Below are 13,375 nucleotides of genomic sequence, written 5' to 3' on the forward strand. Positions count from 1 at the left end.
CTATCATCTGTTTTGAACAAGAGCTCTGTGCTTGATTTATCTCCTCTCTTACATGCATTACGCTTTATGTCTATATATGAAAACTCCACTCTCTGTTATCATCGTGTAATTTACTTCTCCTCCTGCCTTGTGTAGCTACTCTGCTTTTCTTCCTTGCACCTGAGAAGGATTTAACAAGTTTTGAGTTGTGAAAAAGTGAGGGTTGCACCTGGGGTTTAAACAAATTGGCTGATAAATTAAAACTGACACTGGTATATTTGTATTAGTGTAGTAATTTCCAGCCTGTCGCTATTTATAAGAAAACTGAGGTCATGTGTTGAATAGCATTTTTCATCAAACTCTCCTTGCCTCAGAAAACCCTGCACCTCCAGGTTGTAATGCAGACTTTCCCTGAAGCTGAGAGAACCCCAGTACTAGTGGAGTAGTACCTATTTCAATATCGTTAGGGTGGTTTAATACTTAAATATGCATGTGATTCTAATCCTTTAGTGTGAAGAATGCTTTGAAACAGCTGTTGGACCTTCATGTTGGGAAATAGACATTGAAAAAAATTAAAGAACCTATGTGTGTAAGAAATTGCTAAAGCTTCATAGAGAAAATAATGTTTGCATTACCAACTGATTATCAGTGGATTCAGTGTGACCAATTTCTATCAATTCTTTGCCTCTACATGCTAACATCTAGCCCAATCTCATCATATTATGAGACCGAATCACAGAGCCCTCAGGTCTGTCCTGAAGAAGTGATAACCTCTTGTCTTGTTAATGCAACAATGGCTGAAGCTCTTCCCAAATAACCACTTTCTGGAGCAGAGAAAACGTACAAGTAGCAACTTCAACTGATTAAAAAAGTAGGAAAAAAAAACTCCAAATATTTAAAGACACAGACTTGGACTCATGATCTCAGGTTAGCCAGTAGAATTCTGTTGGTGAATGTTAGGTTGAAAAAAGACGTACCACTAACTTACTCACTATTCCCTACTTCAATATATTGAGTTCTATATAGAGAACTATATAGTTAACTCAGCAGTAAAGAAAGAAATGCTTTCTGACACTACTCTGCGTATTTTCTCGCCAGTAATGACGTCATTTTCTCAGGATTATGACGTACAACACCAATAACTTCGTCGGTGGAGAATCCCACAATAAAGTTTATTATACACTTAGTTTAAATACTTTATTGTTAAAAAAAACCTGTTGATTCACCATCTTTTTATGTAGAAATAAACTTGTTTCCCGCAGTTTGTGCTGTGATGTGCTTCGCTGCTTGTATTTACATTTATAAGACGGGTCGGGCTGTTCCTTCTGCCCTCCTCCTCTCGTCTCTCCGCCGTAAGCACAAGGCATGATGGTAGATGGTGCTCACTCAGTGACCATCGGTTGGACACTATTTTTCATTTTGCAATATGGGAAACAATGAGGGTGCTGTATAGGGTATAAAACACTTCACTAAACATTCGGACACCACTACAAAATGGCGAACTCACTATATAGTGCACTACATAGTGATTAGTGAGTGATTTTGGACTAGGCCAAAGAATCTAAAAGGACACATTTGTTTGCTTTGATTCTGACAGTCTGACACCAACACTGACATTTTACCACCAATGTTTAGTACCACTGAAAAAATTGCTTTTTTATGCCGAGCTAGTAATACCTGGTGGAACAACAGTATATCAGTGTTACATTGTGACTGGTGGCCAGAGAGCCCAGGTAAATCATACCTGCCTATTGTGAAGATTAAAGGTGTGAATTTTCCTTTAAACGAGTGACATTCATGGATCTCTGCAAAGCACTTAACAAATATATAGATTTATTTTGATAAGCTGTTTTTGTCCCACCTGACTACTAGTGAGACTTCCTCGAACCCCAATCCCCTCCCCCCTCATTAGTGGCAGCTAACTGCCGCTGGATTCATTGACGTTGGCCTCGTTCACACCAAACTGCAGCGTTTAAGGACTGAGCACATCTCCCTGTGTTCACTTTAGTGACTGTGAGGTTTTCCTGAGGTGCGGCCCCCTCATGTCACTCTGATCCGCCATACAACCCCGAGCTCCTCCACACACCGTCTGCCCTTCGATGCATCCATAACTATTAGCATCACAACACGCTTCCTCGTTCCTGACAGCTGGCCGCGCTCGGTTACCAGCGCGCCGAGGTCTCACGGTGTAATTGCAGAGGCTCCTCGGCTGCAGGGAGGAAGTCGCTCGCCCCCACACGTGTTCTCGTGCAGCGCAGATGCAGGTCGGGTATATTTTTGGTACATCGTGTTGTCTTCAGGGCAAGTGGGCTCTGCTGTGATGCTGGGAGAATGTGACTCACTTTGCTGGGATTTCACTGCTGACTCTTTCCCTGACCTTTTTAGTCTTTCAGTCCACTGAGCCACGATGATGACCTCATCACTGGGTTTTCCCAAAACAGTTCGGACAGCTGGAAATAGCTTTAAATATGTTTAACAAAAAAAATAGAAAAAAGTGAAGTTACAGTGATGAGGAGAGCAGACTCAGTCAGGTATGCAACAATTTCAAACTGTTATTAACTCGAATAGAGAAAAAACTCCATTCATTTATTGCACTGCTTTAACTTTTTAGGCTCACAATGGATAAAAATGTCAAAATTGATCAAGCAGAAAAGCAGATATAATTGTATATTTCACTCATTTCTCTTCCTTGTCAAAACCCGTTTTGGATTCATGACCCACAATTCAACAGTACAGTTGAGATTCAGGTTCATAATAACTAGAGATGAGGAGCGGGCTACAGAGGGCAAGCTCACTTCTTTCTAACTCCACAATATTTTATCATTTTATCAGATTTCACAGCGTTTATAGCCCTTTTCCACATAATGACACAGGTGGAAGTAACAAGCTGTATTCACTCGTGTTACTGAAACAAAGTATTTACTTATACCTTTCCGAGTACTGTTTTTCAATAATCAGTAATTTATCTCTTACCTAAGTATTTTTTACCTATATTTTAAAGTGGAAATCTTTACAGAGTAAAAACTAGAACTCAGTAAGGAGCATAACTTGTCAAGGCCCAAGACTACGCTACAATTAAATCAAGCTGCACCAAGTTCCACACAAAACCAGTCCTCTAAATAAGCTTGATTTCTTTCATCAAGATACATGAAATATTCCTGAGGAAATCAGTGAATTCCTTGATCCACCCTCTGATCTGGATCCACACCAAAATGTAACGGGTTCTTCCCTGATCCATACCTCACCCTTACACCAAGTTTCATGGTATCAGTCCAGTAATTTTTGTGTCATCTTGCTTTAACACAAACAAACATACCAAATAACCAACCAACAAACAGACAGACAGGAGTGAAAACATAACGTCCTTGGCAGAGGTAACAAAAGTTGCACGATGAAGTTCAGTCGTGTGAGAATGCAACAAATGGAAAGAGAGGAATCAGCAGCTGCAGCAGAGAATAACATTTTGATTTGATTCACCACCCAGCGACCACGGCAAGTGTCCCAAATCAAACACACCAGCCGTGACAAACAGGTGGTTGCTGGGTCTGGTTAGACCTTGAATACAAAAAAAACTGACAGTGGATCCTTCAGCTGGGATCTCTACCATCACTTCTACCATCAGTGAGGCGTGCAGCACCATTCAGGGGCACTGAAAGCAGACTGTGGAGGATGTTGCAGTGCTCAAGGTTTAGAGAGCTGCGTTAGGGTTTGGTTTGTTTGTTGGCTGCACCTGAAATGGCAGACTATATGATTTTTATTTATAGTTTAATATTGCTACTTCCAGTGTGTAGACACCTGCAGTGGTGAGCGCATGACAGATAGACAGCATGTATGCACTGAAATACCAGCACAGGTCTGGAGCCTAAATATGTGCTTTAATTCAGTACTTTCTATCATTATTATCAAAATACAGTATTTGACTCCCCCTTTAAAAAGTTTTAAACTAATTAAAATTCCACTGAAGTAAAGTTTATTTTAAGTAACAGCACTTTGTTTGAGTACAATTACGTCCAGTGCTCTTTCCAACCCTGCATGTACCTATTAACTTAAGTGTCTTATTGTTTCAACTGCAATCAAGGTAACAGCCGACATGATCTTTGAATCACTAATCAATTCATTTTAACACATGACGTTCTACTTTGTTATTCCCCTGTAAATAAATCAGACCTAATTCTGTCTGAAGTCATAATGACGCTTCCAGTATAAACACTGTATGTTCCCTTTCTTTCTCTATCAACCTCTATATATCACGTCTATCGAGCCATCCAGGACAAATATACATTACTTGAGTGTATGATTGATACGAGTCAATGCTTCATACATTAGAGGAATTCAAATATACCCTGGAGTCTTGAACAAATGCTGTGAGTCATTGGCTAACAGTGAATAATTTCATAGACGTCTTGCTGTTTCCTGGTGTTGAAAAGACCTGCTGCCAAGGTGAAGGTGAGAAAAGATGCGTCTCCCATCTTTTAACAGCAATTAAAGTGCTCTCCAAGTTTTTCTTTTTGTTCTTTGCACTTAAGAATGAAAAAATACTGTCACATCTGCTGTGCGGTAATGAGTGGATAATGAAACTGTAACCCAATTTGTACATCTTAGTCAGCATGTCATGTTATGTGAAAGACCTTGCATACCACTGAGCACTATCATCATCCACAATATAATCCAAAAATCCAAGTTTTTGTATTTTTGGACTGGCCCCCTTTAATTGTGTGTTGGCCGATGCTAGTCAGGTTTCCACATGTGTGCAAATGTGAAAAAAAATGTCAAGAGTAAAATGTAACTATTCTGCAGTCTTGCAGTCTTTTCAAGTCATCTGTCTGAAGACTCATCAAGTCCTGAACACCAAGTCAAAAACCAGTATTCTATCCAGGTCAGTCATGCAATTTGTACGTTTTCAAATTTGTGACCTTACCTCTCCACTACAATCCACTTTCTTGTGCTTTGATTTATTATTCCCAGTAAGGTATCTGTTTTATCCAAAAAGGCTAAATATTTAAGAAATATGGACATAAAAGATGAATTAGTCAAACCAAATCCAATAAAATAAATCCAATCAACATTCTAAGTGGTACAGTGTGAACACAGGTTAAGGTAAAAAATGTAGTATATGATGAAGTTGGAATCGTGGAAAACTTTTTAATTGGCTCGAAAACTTAAGAGTACATCAATCATCAACTGTATTCTCCTTTAAATATATCATGTAACTTGACTTGAACCAAAAATGAATGTGCCTTATTAAATATATCTCTTTATTCAAACTAAATCAAAAAGTGGAAAGATGCTTTTCAAAGGCAGACAAAATAGTTCCAGTGCAGGTTATAAACAGTAGTGTAACTGCTGTGTTGGTCCTCAGAGGTAGTAGTCTGGATACTGGTACGGTGAGAGACATTTGGACCTGCCCTCCGTTAAGGTGATACAGGACAGGTTGGGCAGACAGGGGCAAGTGTGGTGGAGTCTTTTGCCAAAGAAAGGAACCTGGAGGCAGAAAAGGAAACACCCCTGATATGAGACATGCTTCAAGCACATCAGGTTTAATAGATGCAGTGAAAAGTGATGACGCAAATGACAGCAGAGTCCTTATTAACTGCTGCTTTGACATTTACTTTTATTTGGCCTCCTGTGTCAGTTTGAAGGGGAGGGTCCAGGGGATAAGTTTGGAAGACAGTTCAATTTACAAAACCCTCTCTGCTGCTCTCTTTTCAACGGAGAACATGTCTCGGCTCAGTTCCCTTTACCATACAACCTGCGTCATCGCCACCATGATATCAGATGGATGGCGTGATACTTCACAGATGAGAGTGGAGAACAGAGAGGTCAGACGGCGGAGGTGGAGAGATCTCACCTTGTGGCTCATGGGGTGACAGTCATCTCCCTCCTGTCCCATGGGCGTGCACATACGCAGGCTGCTGATCCATAAACTCACAGCACAACACATCCCTCCTCCACACTGAGAGTCCTTCTCACAGGCCTGCACACACACACACACACACACACACACACAGATGGTTTAGATGCAGTCACATTATTTATTTATGCATATTAATGACTCATGCAGTCATGTAGTAACTTTTAATTTTTAAGTCCTCATGCAAAAAATAACTTCAGGCTTATAATTAATTAATGTAAAAGCTTTCCTATTCATTTTATTCAGGTTTTTCATTGTGAACTTATATCCCTATAATATTAATTTCAAATTATGGGACGATTTCAGTTTTTAGATTTAAAAGACTTTGGAAATAAAACATGATTGTCACTGGAGTCCCTGGCTCTATGTCTAATCAGAAATTAACATAGTAGAATAATTATGAATGCAATTACATTAGGCTCACATGTTTACAATGTTATGTTATGTAATTAAACACATTATGTGATTATCATTATGTTCACGGATAAAGGGTAGTGACCTTTTAGTTAGGTGAGAAAATGCTGAGTTGTATTGCATGCCCTGTGTGAGTGGTTTTACCTAAAGAGTGTAAAACGCTCATGGTTAAATGTTATCACACCATTTGTAATATCATCCCTCCACAAAACACGTCAGGAGTGGTGGTGATTTACAGTTCTGAGCGTTGGGATGAGACTGTGAGTGACAGCTCTCACTTTGGATGAGATGAAGGGAGCACGATGAAGAGGAACACAGGCGATTTCATGTGACAGATGAGGATGAAAATCTCCCTGTGTTTTATGGCTGCATGCTCTTCTCTCAATTCACATCAGCAACGCAGCGGCACAGCGTTGTGACAGGAATGGTGTTTTATTTGCAGGTTATTGCCATGATGTGCGCTCGTAAATCCTGATTTGAAAAAGGCTGATCATTCAAAGAGTAACCTAGCAACTTCAGATATTGGTTGTTACAAATAGATGTGTATTTACAGATAAACTGCAGTCACTACAGTAAACACAGCACTTGCTACTTTATATTCTTGTCGTCCATCATGCATTTAAAATCCTAATCTCTTAAAAACCTAAAAACCCTCTGTATGTGTGCCTATTCTGAAATCACTTTTATTTTACTTTTACATATATATTTACAATTATAGTTAAAAACAACACCGTATAATTATACATTTTCAATAGAAGGTATTTTTTCCTTAGCTGAACGTTTCAAGTAGCTTAAAATTCTTAGACAGTAATTTGTTGAATAATTTTCCAGTTCTTAAAAGATATCTAAAGATTTAGATATTGATATATTTTAAACACAAATTAAAGCTCTTTACATTAGGGTGCCCTTGCTGTCAAATCTTGATTCTTAATTCTTTATAACATTAATTGTTCATATTTCCCATTTAGACCAAAATTATTAAGCAGTGCACACCAATCAATATTTCCTTTTAAAAATAGGAGTTAGAAAATCATATATACTTGTTCTGCATATTTCCCTCGTGCCGAGAGCTTCCCTCTGCTCTGTGAGGAATCTACCTGTTTGCTTCCACTTACCCCTGTGATGATGGCCGAGGATCCATGGGACACCAACAACAGGGTGAAGAGCAGTAGGACGAAGGACCTCATGATGAAGAGCTTTCTCTGCACTCCCGTACCCGCCGGGGAGAGAAGTAAGGATGCTGAGGCTGATGGACGTCGCTGCATGTGCATACGTGACAGACGGCAGAGACAAGTGGCCTCCAAACTCATGTTTGGCTGAGGTTTATAAACCCAGCCCGCCGTTCAGAAACTCTGTGACTCACTCACACAAGCATCGCCTTGCAAAAAAAAAAGACCAAGGTAAACTTAAACACCCCTGCCTTTCAGTTCTCTGACAGTGCCCTTCGCCATCGATTCACATTGTCATATCAAAAACTCAACTCATTTTACACTCACTTCTGCTGAATCTGGTCAGAATCAACGCAAATACAACATCCTGTAGTATTCTGCATCCTTTTGTTCTCCGCCTCACCTTTTCAGACTCCAAGGCCACAGCTTTGAAAATATCTTTTCAAACAAGCTGTGCACAGTGGTCACAATGACAGCACCTCTAATTAACAGATGTCAATCTCTGAGGCATTCCTGATGATTAATATACTTAAGTGACTAAGTACACACAGTGAATTGCATTGAAAAAAAGAACTCTAAAACCCTGCATGAAGAAGAGGCACCAGGGTCTGAAATTTCATCATCGTTACTGATAAACTATGAACTTTCTTGGCATATATTCACCTATATAAAGATAATTCAACTTGACACACCTGTCCTACCTTGACCCTTCTGTGTGGCTGAATGAATGCTTGATGCTTAAGTATCATTCATTATTATCCGTTGATAAAAGAAATGTCAGAATGAATAAAGGTCCTGTGGGAATGTTTCTAATGTCCTGATTTCAAAACAGCAGTATTGGAACATTTAATCGCAGATACACAATGTGAGTGACAACCCTCATAACCAGTTACTTGAGTAAGTAGTTTTAAGTAATTAACTACTGAGTAAGTTATTATTAAGGAAAGAATGAATATTTGCAGGTATGAAAATATTCTGCAATGTGAGAGTTTCACAAATGTTCTGTTTTATATTAAATCAATCCGGCTGATTCATGAATGAAATAATGAATGTAGCCCTTTGCTGTAGCCCTCCCTTACAGTGTATGATTTTTAAAAGATGGTTAATAGATGGCAGACTAAGAATTACCTAGAATAACTGTACAAATTTTCAAGCATTTTCAGGTTTTTCTTTCATCGGGTTTAGCAGCAGAATTGTTCGACACGTCATGAAGTGAGACCTGTAGAGACTTCTCATGAGGAAACAGTACTATCGAAAGAAGTGACGTGTTTCAGAACAATGGCATCTCTTGTAAAGCTCACTGACATGGTCAACCAACACTTCTGAGCTAAATCTGTCTTCGTCCGGCACATTGACACTGACAACTGAGTCACACAAGACGACTGAAGACGAAGAATCCAGCATTCAATGGTGGCCCATTACTGCTATATGTATATATCTATATAATGTATATAGAGATATATATATATATCTTTATATACACATTACATTACTTTTCTAGTTATTCATCTGCAAAAGTAATGTGTAACATTACTCGTTACTTGTTTGAGTTTTGTGACACAAATGTTAGCTCCGTCAAACTTTCCAGAGCTCCTCTGTTCCCACATGTCTTCTTCTGTATTCTTTATTGATTTTGAGAGAACATAAACCGGCAAAACATTGCTTTGCCTTGGTGACTGCACACAGCTCTCCAGACGTACCGTCCTCAGACAAGTGGTTCCATTCCCTTCAAAACTTACACTAGAGGCGACCTACGACCTCTTTTTGTGCAATTTGTATGTTAGGGCAGACTACTGATTGGTGAAGCTCACCTCAATGTCAATTAAAATACAGTGATGTTGCCTTGGGCTATTGAAGGGGTAGTTTACTGCAAAAGGAAAATTCTGGCATTATCTACTCACCACTATGCCGATGGAGGGGTGAGTGAAGTGTTTGAGTCCACAAAACACTTCTGGAGTCCCAGGGGTAAACTTTGTTAGAGCAGAATCCAATACAATTGAAGTCAATTCTGACTGATTCTTCAGACGTAATAAAACAACAGAAAAAAACACAACATGCCTCCATACTGCTCCTGTGGTGTCATCCAAGTGTCTGCAAGCGCAGACATATATATTAGGGTACAGTCAGAATACAGTAAAGGCTATAATCAGAGTTTTTCACCACACAAGCCTCAGTGCATTGATGTGAAATAGTCAAAATAATTACATCACTATTGATTTTATCATACATTTATTTCCGCTGCTAAAAAAAATCCTAAAGAAAACACTGGTATAGCAAAGAGGAATGAGGTGATGTACATTTTAAATCCACGTATCTGGCAACCGACGTAATCCTGTCGGACGTGACGTCTGTCCACGACGCACATAGCAGCTGGAGATTTCACAACTCCGCCATCTGAAATCATTGAAGCAGCTGTGCACCTTATTCTGATTGTATCAAATAGAAGGTCTTGGTCAGACGAAAAGAAAAGGTGGTGCAGAGAGGGAGAGAATTAAGAAGAGAGCCGCTCTTGCCTGAGATGCAGCTTAATACAGCAAAATAAGCAACATGTTAGCCAGGAAGGGACCAGGTCAGTGAAGTGACACTCACACTGTCCAGGACTGCGGTCAAACCAGCCTCCACTTCAAAACACATGGTCACATTTGTTCAGTCCGTGAATGCATGAATTGATTAATTAACTAATTAAAATACACAAAACTGAATGAAGTAATGGTAAATAATAAATATGATTTCTCATTACTACTGTGTGAATAAACTTTATATAAAGAAAAACTTAAATTCAAGCAACAAAATAACAGACTGTCATTGAGAAACTGCCTGTTTCCACATTCTAATTTCCCTTCAAAATGACAGTTCAGAGTCTCACTCTAACAATATCAGGACAAGCTGATGTAGAATTTCAAAGTAAAAACCCTTGGAAATATCATATCTTATTCTCAAAAGAGAGCGAGATTCTTACGGCATTTGACAAAGATGATGTTATTGAAAGATGGCAGAGGGCGGTGAGTTACTGCGCCGCCCACTTGTTTACTAGTCTGGTAACCATTACATCAACAAACAGGGTTATCCTACAAAATTAGAGGTCTGGTACTTTGTGTGAAAAGAGTGGCCTGGAATGTAGCCTGAATTATTGTCCCAGTCCGCCCTTGCTTGCGTCTTTCATCATTCATCTTCGTCTTCACCACCTTTTTCTTGTGTCCCTGCTCCCTACCTCTATCACACCTTTTTGTACTGTTTCCCATACCTCTTCCTCCATATTTCTACTCTTTTCTTCTTTCTTCTTTTCACCTCCCTCTCTTCCACCTTTTGTTCTAGTCTCTTATATCCTCTGACTCTCTTTTATATATATCTCTCCTCCATGCCGTCATCTCCTGTTATTGTTTCTCTCAATTGCTCCACCTTTCTGCCTCTTTTTTCTTTTTCTACACGTTTCTCCATACACCCTAGTTACAGTTAGACATCTCAGTACGTTGTGTGAAAAGAATGGACTGTTTTTGTTTTCTTTACTGGTTGAATTCATTTATTTGTGTTTGTTTGTTTGTGGTTTATTCAATAACCTCAGTAACTCCCACATGACTTTCAGTGTGGGAAGAAGCTGATTCGCCCAGTAACAGGCATCCTCACACAGCACACACACAGTCAAGATTATTACAGTAATCATGTCGACAAAGAATTTTGCTGAGCACTGGGAATCTCTATATAAATTACTGGCAGCATGTTTCTGGACACAGCAATATATTTATTCCAGGATCCAAACTGATATAAGGCGACTTCTCCACTGCACACTCACCCCATTGTCCATAAAGCAGTATATGTCTACATGTCATATTGACTCAAAAAAAGAGGCGTTAAATTAATATTTTTTCTTACTGGAATTTTTCTTCTACAAAAAGAGCTGCAACAAGTTGCACATTTGTGGAATACCCACATAATCTACAAAAGCAGAAAAGTTGTAGCTCCAAGTGGTCATCCAATTGTCATGTACACCAACCCCTTATTTCTTTGGAGGACAAGATCTCCTGAAAGACGCCTCTCGGGAAGCAGTGGAGGCGTGTGAAGAAGAAGGCCAACAGAGAGGACCTTGTCCTTGCGATGGAACTGAACGGAAGAGAACTTCTTAATTCCACCCACCTCATCAGATGGAGCCATAGAGCTGTATCTCTCCCTGAGAGCCTACATACTTAAACACTTATACAGACTGCTGTACAGTGACACTTTTGGCAAGTTGAACAATAACATATGTGATCTGGTTAAAACTAATGATTGTAAAATAGGGTTAGGGTTAGGGGCTATGTTGTTGGTTAGGGCTATGTTGCTCTAAAATTTTGAGGTTTTGTAGATTAAAACAAAATTCAACCCTGGGGCATCCTAGTTTTGAGTCATGTTTTGAGCCAGATACAGTTGTGCATGTATTGGGGAGTTTATCTCCACCCGAGACCTGATTATATAATAACAGGAAACGCTATCACGTTATATTCTGATAATTTTTCCCCTTATAACGTGATAACTTTGAAATGTTTCATGTTATATAAGACTTTGAAAAGTTACAGGAGCCAGAACAACGTGAATATGTTTCGCGGTATAACGTGATACGGAATGATTTTGTATTTTTCTGGCATGACAGCAATACGCTTCTGTACACGGGGAAGAGTGACTGCTAATATAAAAGTGTTTAGTATAGTCCATGTTGGCAGAAGACATAATTAATTATCATTTGCTTTTAAACAATTGTTATTATATTTTTATACCAATGTTCCTTATTCTCCTACTATCCCAACTGATTCAGAATACGAATTAAATACATTTCGATTTAATAAATTACCAGATACATTTCTATCATCGCCATGCTTAGTGCAAAAACACGTATAGTAACGCACAAGGCCTACAATTCTAATCTGTAAATTCAGGCCTGTTTAATATTCAAGGAAGTTCGTATATGCTTCTCTTAGCTGTGTTTCATACCTGCACTCAAAAAGCCAAATGACATTTAACGTAATGAAAGAAGGAGAGTAGTGGAACATCGTTTGTGGTGTTTTTCAATCTTTTAGGAGGATGCAGTTGACGGGGGTAGGGGGCGTTTAGGGACATGAAGAGCCATCAAGACAAGAGTGTTTGGCAGCCTGACAGACAGGCCTGACATCTGCAGCTCCTCTATGTGACGGCAGAGATTACTGGCTCCCAGGACCCCCTCCCCCACCCTTCCTCCCTTTTGGCCGTGTGTGTTTCAACAGTAATGGCTTTGGTCAAACGAAGAAAGATCAGCATGAACTTGTGCTGGCATCTTTGGCAAAACTCATTTCTCTGGGCTGCAGGTCCAACAGAGTGCAGTGGGAACTAACAGGTCGTTTTTCACTGGAAATGTACAAATATGTTGGATTTCACAGGCTGCAGTGCAGCAAGAGGTGCCGCCATTCGCTCATCCCCTGATCCAAGCCTCCTCCGCAATCTCCAATCCAATTTGCTCCACATTCAAAACCATGTGAGAGGGACACATGCCACTAGATTATGGGGTTGTTGCGAACATCATATCCTCAGAGGATCAGATCATTGGTTGACATAATTTTGGTGCGGCTGAAGCAATCTGTGTATTGCTGGGGCCCCCACCTGCTGGGACAATCCCAGGAGATTAGGGAGACGCATGGGTGGACATGTTGTCTGCCTCTTCATTAGTGTATAAACGATCACCGCACTGTGTCATTGATCAATGGGAAAATAAAATAAAAACACACGATTGAAAAACAGACCATAAATTAATTTCCTTTCAGAAGTAGCACTGTCATGCTATATTGTCACAATCTTTGTGGGAAATTAACATTCAATCTAAGCAGCTCAGAGTCTGCAATGCCTCGCCTTGCTCCCACATATTAGTCTTTCATACAGTAGCATACTGGCAGCGCATGAA

The 13,375-nt window shown here is 39.6% G+C and overlaps 1 protein-coding gene across 1 annotated transcript; it reads right to left on the reverse strand.

Annotated features, from left to right (window-relative positions):
* Nucleotides 1–5,256: 5,256 nt before the first annotated feature.
* prok2 (prokineticin 2) lies at nt 5,257–7,565 on the reverse strand. Its single transcript, XM_034585355.1, has 3 exons — nt 7,420–7,565; nt 5,828–5,953; nt 5,257–5,460 (listed from the first exon to the last, which is right to left on the reverse strand). The coding sequence occupies exons 1-3, from the start codon at nt 7,489–7,491 to the stop codon at nt 5,335–5,337; spliced, it is 324 nt and encodes a 107-aa protein (XP_034441246.1). The 5' UTR covers nt 7,492–7,565; the 3' UTR covers nt 5,257–5,334.
* Nucleotides 7,566–13,375: the final 5,810 nt, after the last annotated feature.

This window comes from Hippoglossus hippoglossus, chromosome 5 (assembly GCF_009819705.1).
Source record: "Hippoglossus hippoglossus isolate fHipHip1 chromosome 5, fHipHip1.pri, whole genome shotgun sequence".
Lineage (NCBI taxonomy): Eukaryota > Metazoa > Chordata > Actinopteri > Pleuronectiformes > Pleuronectidae > Hippoglossus > Hippoglossus hippoglossus.

Excerpts from the sequence above, each read along its gene's own strand:
- prok2 (XM_034585355.1), bottom strand. The coding sequence starts at position 7,491 with ATGAGGTCCTTCGTCCTACTGCTCTTCACCCTGTTGTTGGTGTCCCAT. Across the intron at positions 5,954-7,419 it reads CCTCGGCCATCATCACAGGG|GCCTGTGAGAAGGACTCTCA; the intron begins GTAAGTGGAAGC and ends GTGTGTGTGCAG. Across the intron at positions 5,461-5,827 it reads GTCACCCCATGAGCCACAAG|GTTCCTTTCTTTGGCAAAAG; the intron begins GTGAGATCTCTC and ends TTCTGCCTCCAG.